Genomic DNA, 13,986 nt, shown 5'->3' on the forward strand with positions numbered 1-13,986 from the left:
ACAGTAAAGCTGCATGCCCTCTGGAAAAATTACGGCTGTAGTTTCCCCTTGCTTTCAGCCGTTCGCAGTACCACAACAGCAAGGCCATTTTGGTTAGTGTTACAAGGCCAGATCAGTCAATCATCCAGACTGTTGCCCCTGCAACTACTGAAAAGGCTGCTGCCCCTCTACAGGAACCACACGTTTGTCTGGCCTCTCAACAGATACCCTTCTGTTGCGCTTGCACCTACTGTACGGCTATCTGTATCGCTGAGGCACGCAAGCCTCCCCACCAACGACAAGGTTCATGGTTCATGGGGGGGGGGGGGGGGGGAAGGGATAGTTATTACAGCTCAATTGTTGTGCTTCGTAATATATGGACTGTAAGTGATGGAGTGAATCATACGATGGGCCCAAGGGATCCGAAATGCATCGTGTGATCCATGAAAACAAAAAAAATTGTGACTGAAGACGTTTATTATTCATACTTTCCGCCTATTGGATACAGTCACGTTCACAGCTACAAAATGTTGATGAAATTTAAAAAGTAAAAAATAAAATAATAAAGTATGTGCCGCGAATCGGAAAAAATGGTACGTTCTGTGGAGACTTGTCACGTGTGATTGAGACACACGTAGCTCGTCCAGACCGCTGACAGCTGTCACCCTCGATATCAGCCTTCTGGTGCAACAATGTGATTCGCCGGTGTGGTATGCGGGCAGCGGCTAGTGGCCGGTTGCAGCCAGGCGGTACAGGTGCCCGCGGTTGGTGTGGAGTGGGTGGGGAGAGGGGGCTGTGGTGGGGGCTGGAGCTGCCGTAGCGGTAGTTCCTCCGCGGACAGGAGTCCGATCAGTCAGTCCTCCGCCTGCGCCGCCGCTGCCGCAATGAGACCGCTGCTGGGTTGGCTGTCGGCGCGCTGGCGCTCCATCATCGTGCTCGTGTGGCCGCTGGCGCTGCTGCCCCTGGCCGTCTCCCCCTACTCCGTGAGTACCGCTGCCGTCCGCCGGCCGCCAACCGCTTTCTCCCGCGTGCTCGCAGAAACTGCACGCTAAATGTACCCGTGAGCTATTCGTGGCATCTACATTTACATGGATACTCTGCAAATCACATTTAAGTGCCTGGCAGAGGGTTCATCGAACCACCTTCACAATTCTCTATTATTCCAATCTCGTATTTATCTACTCAGCTGGCGGCTACACGGGTAGCGGAGGCTGTGTGGCCTTGGACTGGGCGGTTTTTTTGGTTAGAAGGCCTCGGGAAAGTACGGGGTGGACTGCAATCTCAAAGGGTGCATGGCAAATACAGGACGTGCTGGGATCAAGTAACAGTCGGAATTGTAGTTGTAAATTGTTGTAGTTGTGCTGGGGAAGTCCCTGAGCTTCAAGCGCTAATAGAAAGCACAGAAGCTGAAATCGTTGTAGGTACAGAGCCTGAAATAAGTTCTGCAGAAATTTTTACGAAGTCTCAGACGGTGTTCAGAAAAGATAGATTAGGCAGAATTGGTGGTGGAGTGTTTGTGTCTGTCAATAGTGGTTTATCTTGTAGTGAAGTCGAAGTAGATACTCCGTGCGAATTGGTAAGGGTGGAGGTTATACTTAACAGCCGAACTAAGTTAATAATTGTCTCCTTCTACCGACCCCCAGACTCCGATGATATAGTTGCTGAACAGTTCAGAGAAAATTTGAGTCTCGTAACAAATAAATACCCCACTCATACGGTTATAGTTGGTGGGGACTTCAACCTTCCCCCGATATGTTGGCAAAAATACTTGTTCAAAACCGGTGGTAGGCAGAAAACATCTTCCGAGATTGTCCTAAATGCTTTCTCCGAAAATTATTTCGAGCAGTTAGTCCACGAACCCACGCGAATTGTAAATGGTTGCGAAAACACACTTGACCTCTTAGCTACAAACAATCCAGAGCTAATAGAGAGCATCATGATTGATACAGGGATTAGTGATCACAAGGTCGTTGTAGCTAGGCTCAATACCGTTACTTCCAAACCCACCAGAAACAAACGCAAAATAATTTTATTTAAAAAAGCGGATAAAGTGTCATTAGAAGCCTTCCTAAGAGACAATCTCCATTCCTTCCGAACTGACTATGCAAATGTAGACGAGATGTGGCTCAAATTCAAAGATATAGTAGCAACAGCAATTGAGAGATTCATACCTCATAAATTGGTAAGAGATGGAACTGATCCCCCGTGGTACACAAAACAGGTCCGAACGCTGTTGCAGAGGCAACGGAGAAAGCATGCGAAGTTCAGAAGAACGCGAAATTCCGAAGATTGGCTAAAATTTACAGACGCGCGAAATTTGGCACGAACTTCAAAGCGAGATCCCTTTAAAAGGTTCCACAACGAAACATTGTCTCGAAATTTGGGAGGAAATCCGAAGAAATTCTGGTCGTATTTAAAGTACATAAGCGGCAAGACGCAGTCAATACCTTCGCTGCGCAGTGCCTATGGTACTGTTACCTACGACTGTGCCACTAAAGCGGAGTTATTGAACGCAGTTTTCCGAAATTCCTTCACCAGGGAAGACGAATGGTATATTCCAGAATTTGAAACACGAACAGCTGCTAGAATCAGTTTCTTAGAAGTAGATACCTTAGGGGTTGCGAAGCAACTCAAATCGCTTGATACGGGCAAGTTTTCAGGTCCAGATTGTGTACCGATTAGGTTCCTTTCAGATTACGCTGATACAATAGCTCCCTACTTAGCAATCATATACAACCGCTCGCTCGCCGATAGATCTGTACCTACAGATTGGAAAATTGCGCAGGTCGCACCAGTGTTTAAGAAAGATAGTAGGAGTAATCCCTCGAACTACAGACCTATATCATTGACGTCGGTTTGCAGTAGGGTTTTGGAGTATATACTGTATTCAAACATTATGAATCACGTCGAAGGGAACGATCTATTGATACGTAATCAGCATGGTTTCAGAAAACATCGTTCTTGTGCAACGCAGCTAGCTCTTTATTCGCACGAAGTAATGGCCCCTATCGACAGGGGATCTCAAGTTGATTCCGTATTTCTAGATTTCCGGAAAGCTTTTGACACCGTTCCTCACAAGCGACTTCTAATCAAGCTGCGGGGCTATGGGGTAGCGTCTCAGTTGTGCGACTGGATTCGTGATTTCCTGTCAGGAAGGTCGCAGTTCGTAATAATAGACGGCAAATTATCGAGTAAAACTGAAGTGATATCAGGTGTTCCCCAGGGAAGCGTCCTGGGACCTCTGCTGTTCCTGATCTATATAAATGACCTGGGTGACAATCTGAGCAGTTCTCTTAGGTTGTTCGCAGATGATGCTGTAATTTACCGTCTAGTAAGGTCATCCGAAGACCAGTATCAGTTGCAAAGCGATTTAGAAAAGAATGCTGTATGGTGTGGCAGGTGGCAGTTGATGTCAGATAACGAAAAGTGTGAAGTGATCCACAAAAGAAATCCGTTGGAATTCGACTACTCGATAAATAGTACAATTCTGAAGGCTGTCAATTGAACTAAGTACCTGAGTGTAAAAGTTACGAAAAACTTCAGTTGGAAAGACCACATAGATAATATTGTGGGGAAGGCGAGCCAAAGGTTGCGTTTCATTGGCAGGACACTTAGAAGATGCAACAAGTCCACTAAAGAGACGGTTTGCACTACACTCGTTCGTCCTGTGTTAGAATATTGTTGCGCGGTGTGGGATCCTTACCAGATGGGATTGACGGAGGACATCGAAAGGGTGCAAAAAAGGGCAGCTCGTTTTGTATTATCACGTAATAGGGGAGAGAGTGTGGCAGATATGATACGCGAATTGGGATGGAAGTCATTAAAGCAAAGACGTTTTTCGTCGCGGCGAGATCTATTTACGAAATTTCAGTCACCAACAATCTCTTCAGAATGCGAAAATATATTGTTGAGCCCGACCTACATAGGTAGGAATGATCATCAAAATAAAATAAGAGAAATCAGAGCTCGAACAGAAAGGTTTAGGTGTTCGTTTCTCCCGCGCGCTGTTCGGGAGTGGAATGGTAGGGAGATAGTATGATTGTGGTTCGATGAACCCTCTGCCAAGCACTTAAATGTGAATTGCAGAGTAATCATGTAGATGTAGATGTAGTACAAAAAGTGAAATAAACGATTACAAAGGCACACCTGGAAAAATACATACATATAGAGTTTATATTCGTAGATCATAAGTACTGTTATAATTAGACATTATTGAAGAGACAGATTTGAGATAGGAGTGCTAGCAGCAGGGAGTATGAGGGCGACTCATAGTGAAGGGAGGAGAAGAATAGAGAGACATGATGAAACATAATTAAGGAAATGTAAAGGAAAAGAAGATTGCGTGGCTAATAGAGATAGGTGATGAGGAAGGCATCTCAGGAGCAAGATAGGAGACGCTAGCTTTGCTAGTTGACAGATGGGAGGATTGGTCTTGTACATTAATTTTGTGGAGAACGTTATGAGGATGACAGTAGGAAATGCTTCAGCTTCTTCTTAAAAGCAGCGGGAGATTGAATTTTGCGCAAGGTAAGGGGCAGTTTGTTCCAGAGGCGGACAGCGGCAACTGAGAAGGAGTTTGCAAAAGTTTTTGTTTTGTGAGTGGGCACAGTTAGGATACCAAATAAGAGTGATCTCGTGTTTCGATTATGATGGCATGACAGGTTTTTAATCTCTGAAGCAAGGTACTGGGGTGCTTGCGCGACGAGGAGTCGGTGAAGTAGACATAGAGTGTGGTAGTCACGCAATTTATCCGGCTGCAGCCACCCTAGCTCGGAGTATGTAGCACCAACATGATTATATCGGCGAATGTTGCAGGTGTAACGCACACAGGAATTCATGGTTAGTTCTAGCCGTCTTTTGTTTTCACTACTCATGCCTTGCTGAATTACATCACAATAGTGGAGGTTCGGTAGAACGAGTGCTTGCACGAGCTGGCGTTTCAAGTCCTGTGGAAATATGTTCCGAAACTTTTTGAGGTCATAGAGACAAGCAGACGTCTTCCGGCACACTGCGACTGTATTCTCCGTCCAGTTGAGATGCTCATCCAAAGTTACACCCAAGTTCTTAACTGTCTTCTGATATGGTATTGGAGTACCGTCGAGCAGAATAGTAGGTAGCCGTTCGCGGAAATCTGAACTTATTAATTTCTGATGGGCTATTAAGATTACTTGCGTCTTTTTTGCATTTACTTTAAGCCGCAGGTTTTTCGCCCATGTCACTACTGAAGACAGATCATCATTCATCTGAGCGATTGCACTGTTTACATCTTCAGGTCTGACGCTTAGGTAGAGCTGGAGGTCGTCGGCATAGAAATGATATTTACAGGAAGACAGAACCGACGAAATATCGTTGACATATAAAGAAAACAAAAGTGGTCCTAAGACTGATCCTTGTGGCAATCCCGAGGAACATGTTTCCAGGAAGATTTTTCATTTACGCACACAACACGTTGCTGTCTGTCTTTTAAGTAGCTTTCAAACCATCTCATTGCACTATCTGAGAAATTAAGCTGTTGCATTTTTCTGAGCAATATGTCAAAGTTAACAGTGTCAAAAGCTTTGCTGAAGTCCAGTAGCGTCAATATTGTTGCCTTTCGGTTGTCGATGGTATATTTCAGGTCATCAGTTACTTTAATTAGAGCAGTGTTTGTGCTGTGATGTTTACGGAAACCGGATTGAAATTTGTCACATAGGCTGAATTCATGCAGGTGTTCAGTGATTTGATCATGAACAATATATTCAAGTGCTTTGGAAACAGCAGGCATTATGCTAATTGGTCGGTAATCACTAGGCAGTTGCGGGTTTTCGATCTTAGGGATGGGTCGAATTATGCTTCTTTTCCATGCAGTGTGGTATATTACGTTCACGAGGGAAAAATTAAATATGTCAGTTAAGAAAGGTACTAAGATATCGGCAACATTCTTAATCATGATTATACCGATGCTATCATTGCCTATCGCATTAGAAGAGATTCTCATTATTGCTTTTCTTGCCGTATTTATTGTTACATGTTTTACATGGAAAGAACGAACACTTATATCTTTCCGTATGAGCTCTGATTTCCCTTATTTTATCGTGGTGATTGTTTCTCCCTATGTAGGTCGGTGTCAACAAAATATTTTCGTATTCGGAGGAGAAAGTTGGTGATTGGAATTTCGTGAGAAGATTCTGTCGCAACGAAAAACGCCTTTCTTTCAATGATGTCCAGCACAAATCCTGTATCATTTCTGTGACACTTCCTCCTACATTTAGCGATAATACAAAACGTGCTGCCCTTCTTTTAGATGCACTCCGTCAGTCCTATCTGGTAAGGATCCCACACCGCGCAGCAGTATTCTAAAAGAGGACGGTAAGCGTAGTGTAGGAAGTCTCCTTAGTACATTTTCTAAGTGTCCTCCCAGTAAAACACAGTCTTTGGTTTGCCTTCCCCACAACATTTTCTGTGTGTTCCTTCCAATTTAAGTTGTTCCTAATTGTAATACCTAGGTATTTATTTGAATTTACGGCTTTTACATTAGACTGATTTATTGCGTAACCGTATATTTTTTCTAAATCGTTTCGCAATTTGTTTTGATATTCTGATGACAAATGGTTCAAATGGTTCTGAGCACTATGGGACTCAACATCTGAGGTCATCAGTCCCCTAGAACTTAGAACTACTTAAACCTAACTAACCTAAGGACGTTACACACATCCATGCCCGAGGCAGGATTCGAACCTGCGACCGTAGCAGTCACGCGGCTCCGGACTGAAGTGCCTAGAACCGCGCGGCCACCACGGCCGGCATTCTGATGCAGTGTGCGATTTGTGCTTTTACCAGTGGGGGGGATGTCTTAGGGGGTTAGTATAATTACATATGTTACTAGCTTGGACCGCGGCGTTACCCATGGTTAAACAGTTATTTATAAATAGATGTTAATGCCGAAACTCACTATGCACGCGTATGCACTATCAGAAAAGCCATCCCTTGTTATATCTTTAAAAGTTCATTATAGGTAAAGCTTATTTACAAAATCATCTACATACAGGTATACGACGGGAATTCAAAAAGTAAAGGCACATTTGTGAAAAGCTATACTTATTCTTATGATAGAAAACCCCCCCATGAACCATGGACCTTGCCGTTGGTGGGGAGGCTTGCGAGCCTCAGCGATACAGATGGCCGTACCGTAGGTGCAACCACAATGGAGGGGTATCTGTTGAGAGGCCAGACAAACATGTGGTTCCTGAAGAGGGGCAGCAGCCTTTTCAGTAGTTTCAGGGGCAACAGTCTGGATGATTGACTGATCTGGCCTTGTAACAATAACCAAAATGGCCTTGCTGTTCTGGTACTGCGAACGGCTGAAAGCAAGGGGAAACTACAGCCGTAATTTTTCCCGAGGGCAAGCAGCTTTACTGTATGGTTAAATGATGATGGCGTCCTCTTGGGTAAAATATTCCGGAGGTAAAATAGTCCCCCATTCGGATCTCCGGGCGGGGACTACTCAAGAGGACGTCGTTATCAGGAGAAAGAAAACTGGCGTTCTATGGATCGGAGCGTGGAATGTCAGATCCCTTAATCGGGCAGGTAGGTTAGAAAATTTAAAAAGGGAAATGGATAGGTTAAAGTTAGATATAGTGGGAATTAGTGAAGTTCGGTGGCAGGAGGAACAAGACTTTTGGTCAGGTGAATACAGGGTTATAAATACAAAATCAAATGGGGGTGATGCAGGAGTAGGTTTAATAATGAATAGGAATGTGGGTAAGCTACTACAAACAGCATAGTGAATGCATTATTGTGGCCAAGATAGACACGAAGCCCATGCCTACTACAGTAGTACAAGTTTATATGCCAACTACCTCTGCAGATGATGAAGAAATTGATGAAATGTATGATGAGGAAAGAATGATTCAGGTAGTCAAGGGAGACGAAAATTTAATAGTTATGGGTGACTGGAATTCGAGAGTAGGAAAAGGGAGAGAAGGAAACATAGTAGGTGAATATGGATTGGGGGGAAGAAATGAAAGAGGAAGCCGCCTTGTAGAATTTTGCACAGAGCATAACTTAATCATAGCTAACACTTGGTTCAAGAATCATAAAAGAAGGTTGTATACATGGAAGAATCCTGGAGATACTAAAAGGTATCAGATAGATTATACAATGGTAAGAGAGATTTAGGAACCAGGTTTTAAATTGTAAGACATTTCCAGGGGCAGATGTGGATTCTGACCACAATCTATTGGTTATGAACTGCAGATTGAAACTGAAGAAACTGCAAAAAGGTGGGAATTTAAGGAGATGGGACCTGGATAAACTGAAAGAACCAGAGGTTGTAGAGAGTTTCAGGGAGAGCATAAGGGAACAATTGACAGGAATGGGGGAAAGAAATACAGTAGAAGAAGAATGGGCAGCTCTGAGGGATGAAATAGTGAAGGCAGCAGACGATCAAGTAGGTAAAAAGACGAGGGCTAATAGAAATCCTTGGGTAACAGAAGAAATATTGAATTTAATTGATGAAAGGAGAAAATATAAAAATGCAGTAAATGAGGCAGGCAAAAAGGAATACAAACGTCTCAAAAATGATATCGAAAGGAAGTGCAAAATGGCTAAGCAGGGAGGGCTAGAGGACAAATGTAAGGATGTAGAGGCTTGTCTCACTAGGGGTAAGATAGATACTGCCTACAGGAAAATTAAAGAGACCTTTGGAGAGAAGAGAACCACTTGTATGAATATCAAGAGCTCAGATGGCAACCCAGTTCTAAGCAAAGAAGGGAAGGCAGAAAGGTGGAAGGAGTATATAGAGGGTTTATACAAGGGCGATGTACTTGAGGACAATATTATGGAAATGGAAGTGGATGTAGATGAAGGTGAAATGGGAGATAAGATACTGCGTGAAGAGTTTGACAGGGCACTGAAAGACCTGACTCGAAACAAGGCCCCGGGAACAGACAACATTCCATTAGAACTAGTGATAGCCTTTTGAGAGCCAGTCCTGACAAAGCTCTACCATCTGGTGAACAAGATGTATGAGACAGGCGAAATTCCCTCAGACTTCAAGAAGAATATAATAATTCCAATCCCAAAGAAAGCAGGTGTTGACAGATGTGAAAATTACCGAACTATCAGTTTAATAAGTCACAGCTGCAAAATACTAACGCGAATTCTTTACAGACGAATGGAAAAACTGGTAGAAGCGGACCTCGGGGAAGATCAGTTTGGATTCCGTAGAAATGTTGGAACACGTGAGGCAATACTAACGACTTATCTTAGAAGAAAGATTAAGAAAAGGCAAACCTACGTTTCTAGCATTTGTAGACTTAGAGAAAGCTTTTGACAATGTGCATGGGGGCTTAATAAAAATATTAATGCAAATAATTTTAATAATTTTTTTTTTTTTGCTTAGTAGCTGTCTGTCCGATTACGAAGTCTCGTAACGGTTGGCCCTGACTGTTATTGTTACGCAATCTGACTGCTTAGAACAATAACAAAGAATGAAATGGAAATTTTCATTAACACAGTTAATTAATTAAGCCCCCAGCAACTATAAAACCAACGCAACAACAAGCACAAGAGTAACTGTTCTGTGTGTGGGAGTGTGACTCAACGTACGCATCTGGCACGGTTCTTCTTCAACAACACAACAATTTTTAAATAACATTATACTGAATTAATTAAAGAAAATACAAATACCATAATTACTCAAGAGAACCACAATTACACTCTAATCCAAGAACACAAGCCAGATGCTTTGTTGACTGAACCTGTAATGACGCATTATTTAAAACATGGAAATAATGAAAAATAAATCAAGTTTCGTTACCTTCATATATTGACCAAAATCACTCTCATAATTACAATATATCTCCACACCGCCTCGCTATTACCACATCTGAACAAGAACCTTTCAGTATCACATCTCAGCAAGCACTCCCTACTAGCACATCTGAACACCAACTGACTACTACGAGCTCTCCCCAAGCAGTGACCTCTAGCAGATCTCAATAATGACAGCCCGTGGAGGCGGCGGAACAATGCTCTCTAGCGATCTCTGGCGCTGTGGCTCAGTGTAGCCACCTTTCATATGCCCTTCCTCCACGGCTAGAATTTGATGGTATTTTTGCCAGCATTGGTGGTGAAAATACCACCAAATTCGTCAAAAAAATACAGACAAAAATAAAAGATAATATTAATACGTAAATATCATATAACTAGATAAAATTTTGGCTTTGCACTGACCTTTCAATAACCTATTATATAGAATACAGTAAGCAATACAAATTCTTTCATACATGTGACTTTACATAACAGTTTATACAAGTATTATGTGGTTAAACAGTTCAATCAATAGCGTCAGCAATGACGAATATGTGCAGGTAAGAGTCTCATAACTTTCCACAAACAGTAATACACAATAAATCAGTTTATACAAATATTCACATAAACGCTTTCCATAGCCCAAGAATAAGCAGTTGACAGTTCCAGCAGTAGCACCCAGCAATGGTCAACAGGTGCAAATACCACAAGTAACATTTTTTCAATAGAAACAGTCCATCAGTGGCACCCAGTACTGTTGAATAGGTGCAGACACCAACAAGTAACACCATTTCAGTAGAAGCAGTCCATTAGTGGCACCAGCAATGTTGATCAGGTGCACACAGCGACAGGTGACTTCATTTCAGTAGAAGCAGTCCATCAGTGGCACCCAGCAATGTTGAGCAGGTGCAGACACCAACAAGTAACACCATTTCAGTAGAAGCAGTCCACTAGTGGCACCAGAAATGTTGATCAGGTGCACACAGCAACAGGTGACTTCATTTCAGTAGAAGCAATCCATCAGTGGCACCCAGCAATGTTGAGTAGGTGCAGACACCAACAAGTAACACCATTTCAGTAGAAGCAGTCCATTAGTGGCACCAGCAATGTTGATCAGGTGCACACAGCAACAGGTGACTTCATTTCAGTGGAAGCAATCCATCAGTGGCACCCAGCAATCTTGAGCAGGTGCAGACAGCAACAAGTAACACCATTTCAGTAGAAGCAGTCCATTAGTGGCACCAGCAATGTTGATCAGGTGCACACAGCAACAAGTCACATTTCTCAGTAGAAGCAGTACCATAAAATTCACTAGCACTGATCACACTGTTCATCAGAGTTTATAAGCAGAAATTAAACATGTCCTAGTGGCACCAATATTGTAGAAAAGGTACAAGTAACAGTCCATAATTTTTTACAATCACTGATCACACAGTTCATCAGCAGAAATTAAACATGTCCTTGTGGCACCAATCATGTAGAAAAAGTGCAAGTAACAGTCCATACTATTCACCATAACTACTGAGACAGTTCAGTCATGAACAATAGTTTGAATGCACATACAATTTCTTTAACAAATTATTATCAATGCTCTTACACTAAACATACAAATCATAATAAACACACAAATGATATCAGGTAATTGTCACATTAACTATTACAGTACACAATAACAGTTAACCTATAATATTTATGGGTGTCAGTGCAAGCCACAACAAACAAGTGAAATAATATTTAGGAGATAGGTTGGGATCACTTCTCTGGGATTATAAAAGGAAAACACACAAAACACACTCACTCATCTTTCATCCACATTAGTGCTACTGTGTAATTGAATAGTGTTAACTGTGTAAATGTAATTCTGTCAAAATTTTATGTTCATCATGTGTATCAAATAGTAGTGGCAGCAATGTATAACAGTCAATAATAGTTAGTCAACGTCATAGTCATCATGTCAAGACCAATGTTTGCCAAGCCAGATCAAATTGTACTGTTGCTGAACAACTGTCAGTGAGCCAAGATATGCAAATACTTCCTCTCTTAAAAAAAAAAGTGTATACTGCTTATTGATTTAACAAAGTGTGTGTGTAGGCAATCTTCTTTCTACTTTAGTGTTCTAGTCTGCCATCTTCATCCTCCTTGTTCCATATAAACCAACAAAAACAATATGCTCCTCATTTACTTTACCTCTTATCCACCAAAACTCCAATAATCATTAGCATCACAACATCTCAATACTTCACTAATACCTTTTCAATACGTCGATCATCAATATCATTTACCTTACCTTTTGTCCACGAAAACTCCAATAATCATCTACTTCACCTAATCTCAATACCTCAATAATACGTCGATACATATAAACCTCAGCACCAATATCATTTCGCTTCCATAGCAACACTTTCCTCTAGTCAGTCTCCTCGAACAAGTACAGATAAAAACCTAATGCAAACCTCATCATCCCATACAATCCGAAGACACAGTGTCCACACACAACCTCTGTGTAAACCATCTGACCCAAATTTTCTACTCATTATAAATTATAAGATACATTTTAGTTCCTTGTCCATCATTAAATAAAAGAAATGCATACATGACCTCTAACAGACTTTAGTTCGAATAACTCTCAGTAATTAAGTACGATTACGGAGTGTGAATGATCATAATATTTCACAGTGTGTACACCACTTCAAGAATCATAGCAGAAGCAAACATGTGGAGTATTTTTTGTGTCAAGTGTCACTTCCTATTTCAATTGCTCACGAAGAATGCAGTGTAATAACTGTCAATGGTCTAAACCTAATGTTGGTGTGTCATGTCGTTAGCTTCCTTCCTATTAGCATAAATTTATACAGCTTCCATAAAACCTCAGCTCATGTGACTTCTATGACGTTCTTTTACTAATGTCGTTCGTCGAATTATAGCAGTTCATTTTCTTATCTTAAAAATATAAGGCACTGAGCGTAAGCAAAACATGCAATAGCGAGTAAATATACCAGTAGAGAACAGAATGTCAACAAGTGGATGCAGCACAATTCTTACAACGAGGCTCTGCCAAGCGAACAATCTATAATTAATACAATAGTGTGACCTAAACTCTATGTACGTACACAGTATATCAGCATTTCTATATACTAAATTGAAGAGTAGTTATGACAACAAAACAGAAATGTGTAAATATGCAATCCATAAGCAAGGCAGCAAATATGTTATCTATCATAATAAACAGGTCATTAGCATCATATCAGCATAAGCAAATAAATGTTCGTATGTAATCTTAATAAGTAAACATGAAGGCGCAAGCAGATAAATCACAAAGTATAACCTACATACATAACAGCACAACTAATAGGGTGACAATTATAATTTAAATAAATAAGCACAGCAGGCACATAATAAAAAAATATGACATCAGAGAAAAAGCATAGCAGCCAAGCGATGCATAATATACGCAAGTAATAACAGTGTTCATTAATAAAACATTGACAAAAATCAGCAAATGTACGCAAGCACGTCGCTTCACAAGTAAATTCATAGAACATGAAATTTAGCACAAAGAATGAATCACGTAATCGCGAGCAGCAAATTACGTCTAAAATACGTACCTAAGTGGAAATATGTTACCTGAAAAATAAACTCAATTAATAGTTACCCTTTTTAGCTTATTAGTTTCATCTTCGAAATGACCTTCTTCCTGAAAATTTTCTCCAAAGCAAGTCGTCTTAACGTCGGACACGCACAGAATTTACCTGAAGGTCTTAAATACTTTATACAACCGTATCCTGAAAAATACTGAACGTTAATAACATAATTTATGAAGTCCTTATAGCTTTATACAGAATTTAGTCGGAGAAATTAGACTGTGTATTTGTTTACGTCTGTCAGTGCATTCGCACTGAGCGCTCGATCAGCTGTAGGCGCGTGACGTAGGAAGGTAATTGTTTGCGGTCAACGACTGCCTTGTGCGGCGCGCAGACTGACTGTTGCTTTGAGTATGTGCCGCCGCCAAACACAGCGCGGTATCCTTGTACTCTCTCCATGTTTACGTAAACTGTTGGTTTCTCACAAGTATGTCATTCCACAAAAATTTTAACATTCGATATGTGATGTATTCCCTTAGAGCGCCGAGATTTAAGAGTTTCTACTTCAACAGTGTTATCATGAATAATTTTGCGAATTCTGTATGGACCGTTATAAAGCAGAAAAAATTTGCGA

At 41.4% G+C, this 13,986-nt stretch overlaps 1 protein-coding gene across 2 annotated transcripts in view; it reads left to right on the top strand.

Annotated features, from left to right (window-relative positions):
• The first annotated feature begins 831 nt into the window (after nt 1-831).
• LOC126203227 (protein I'm not dead yet-like) overlaps nt 832-13,986 on the top strand; it is a 294,708-nt gene continuing 281,553 nt past the window's right edge. For both annotated transcript variants that reach the window (XM_049937472.1, XM_049937473.1), the window contains exon 1: nt 832-962. In XM_049937472.1, the coding sequence (XP_049793429.1) occupies nt 864-962 (99 nt within the window). In that variant the 5' untranslated portion in view covers nt 832-863. The remainder of the gene's footprint in view (nt 963-13,986) is intronic.

Source organism: Schistocerca nitens, chromosome 9 (assembly GCF_023898315.1).
Source record: "Schistocerca nitens isolate TAMUIC-IGC-003100 chromosome 9, iqSchNite1.1, whole genome shotgun sequence".
In the NCBI taxonomy this organism is placed as follows: Eukaryota; Metazoa; Arthropoda; class Insecta; order Orthoptera; family Acrididae; genus Schistocerca; species Schistocerca nitens.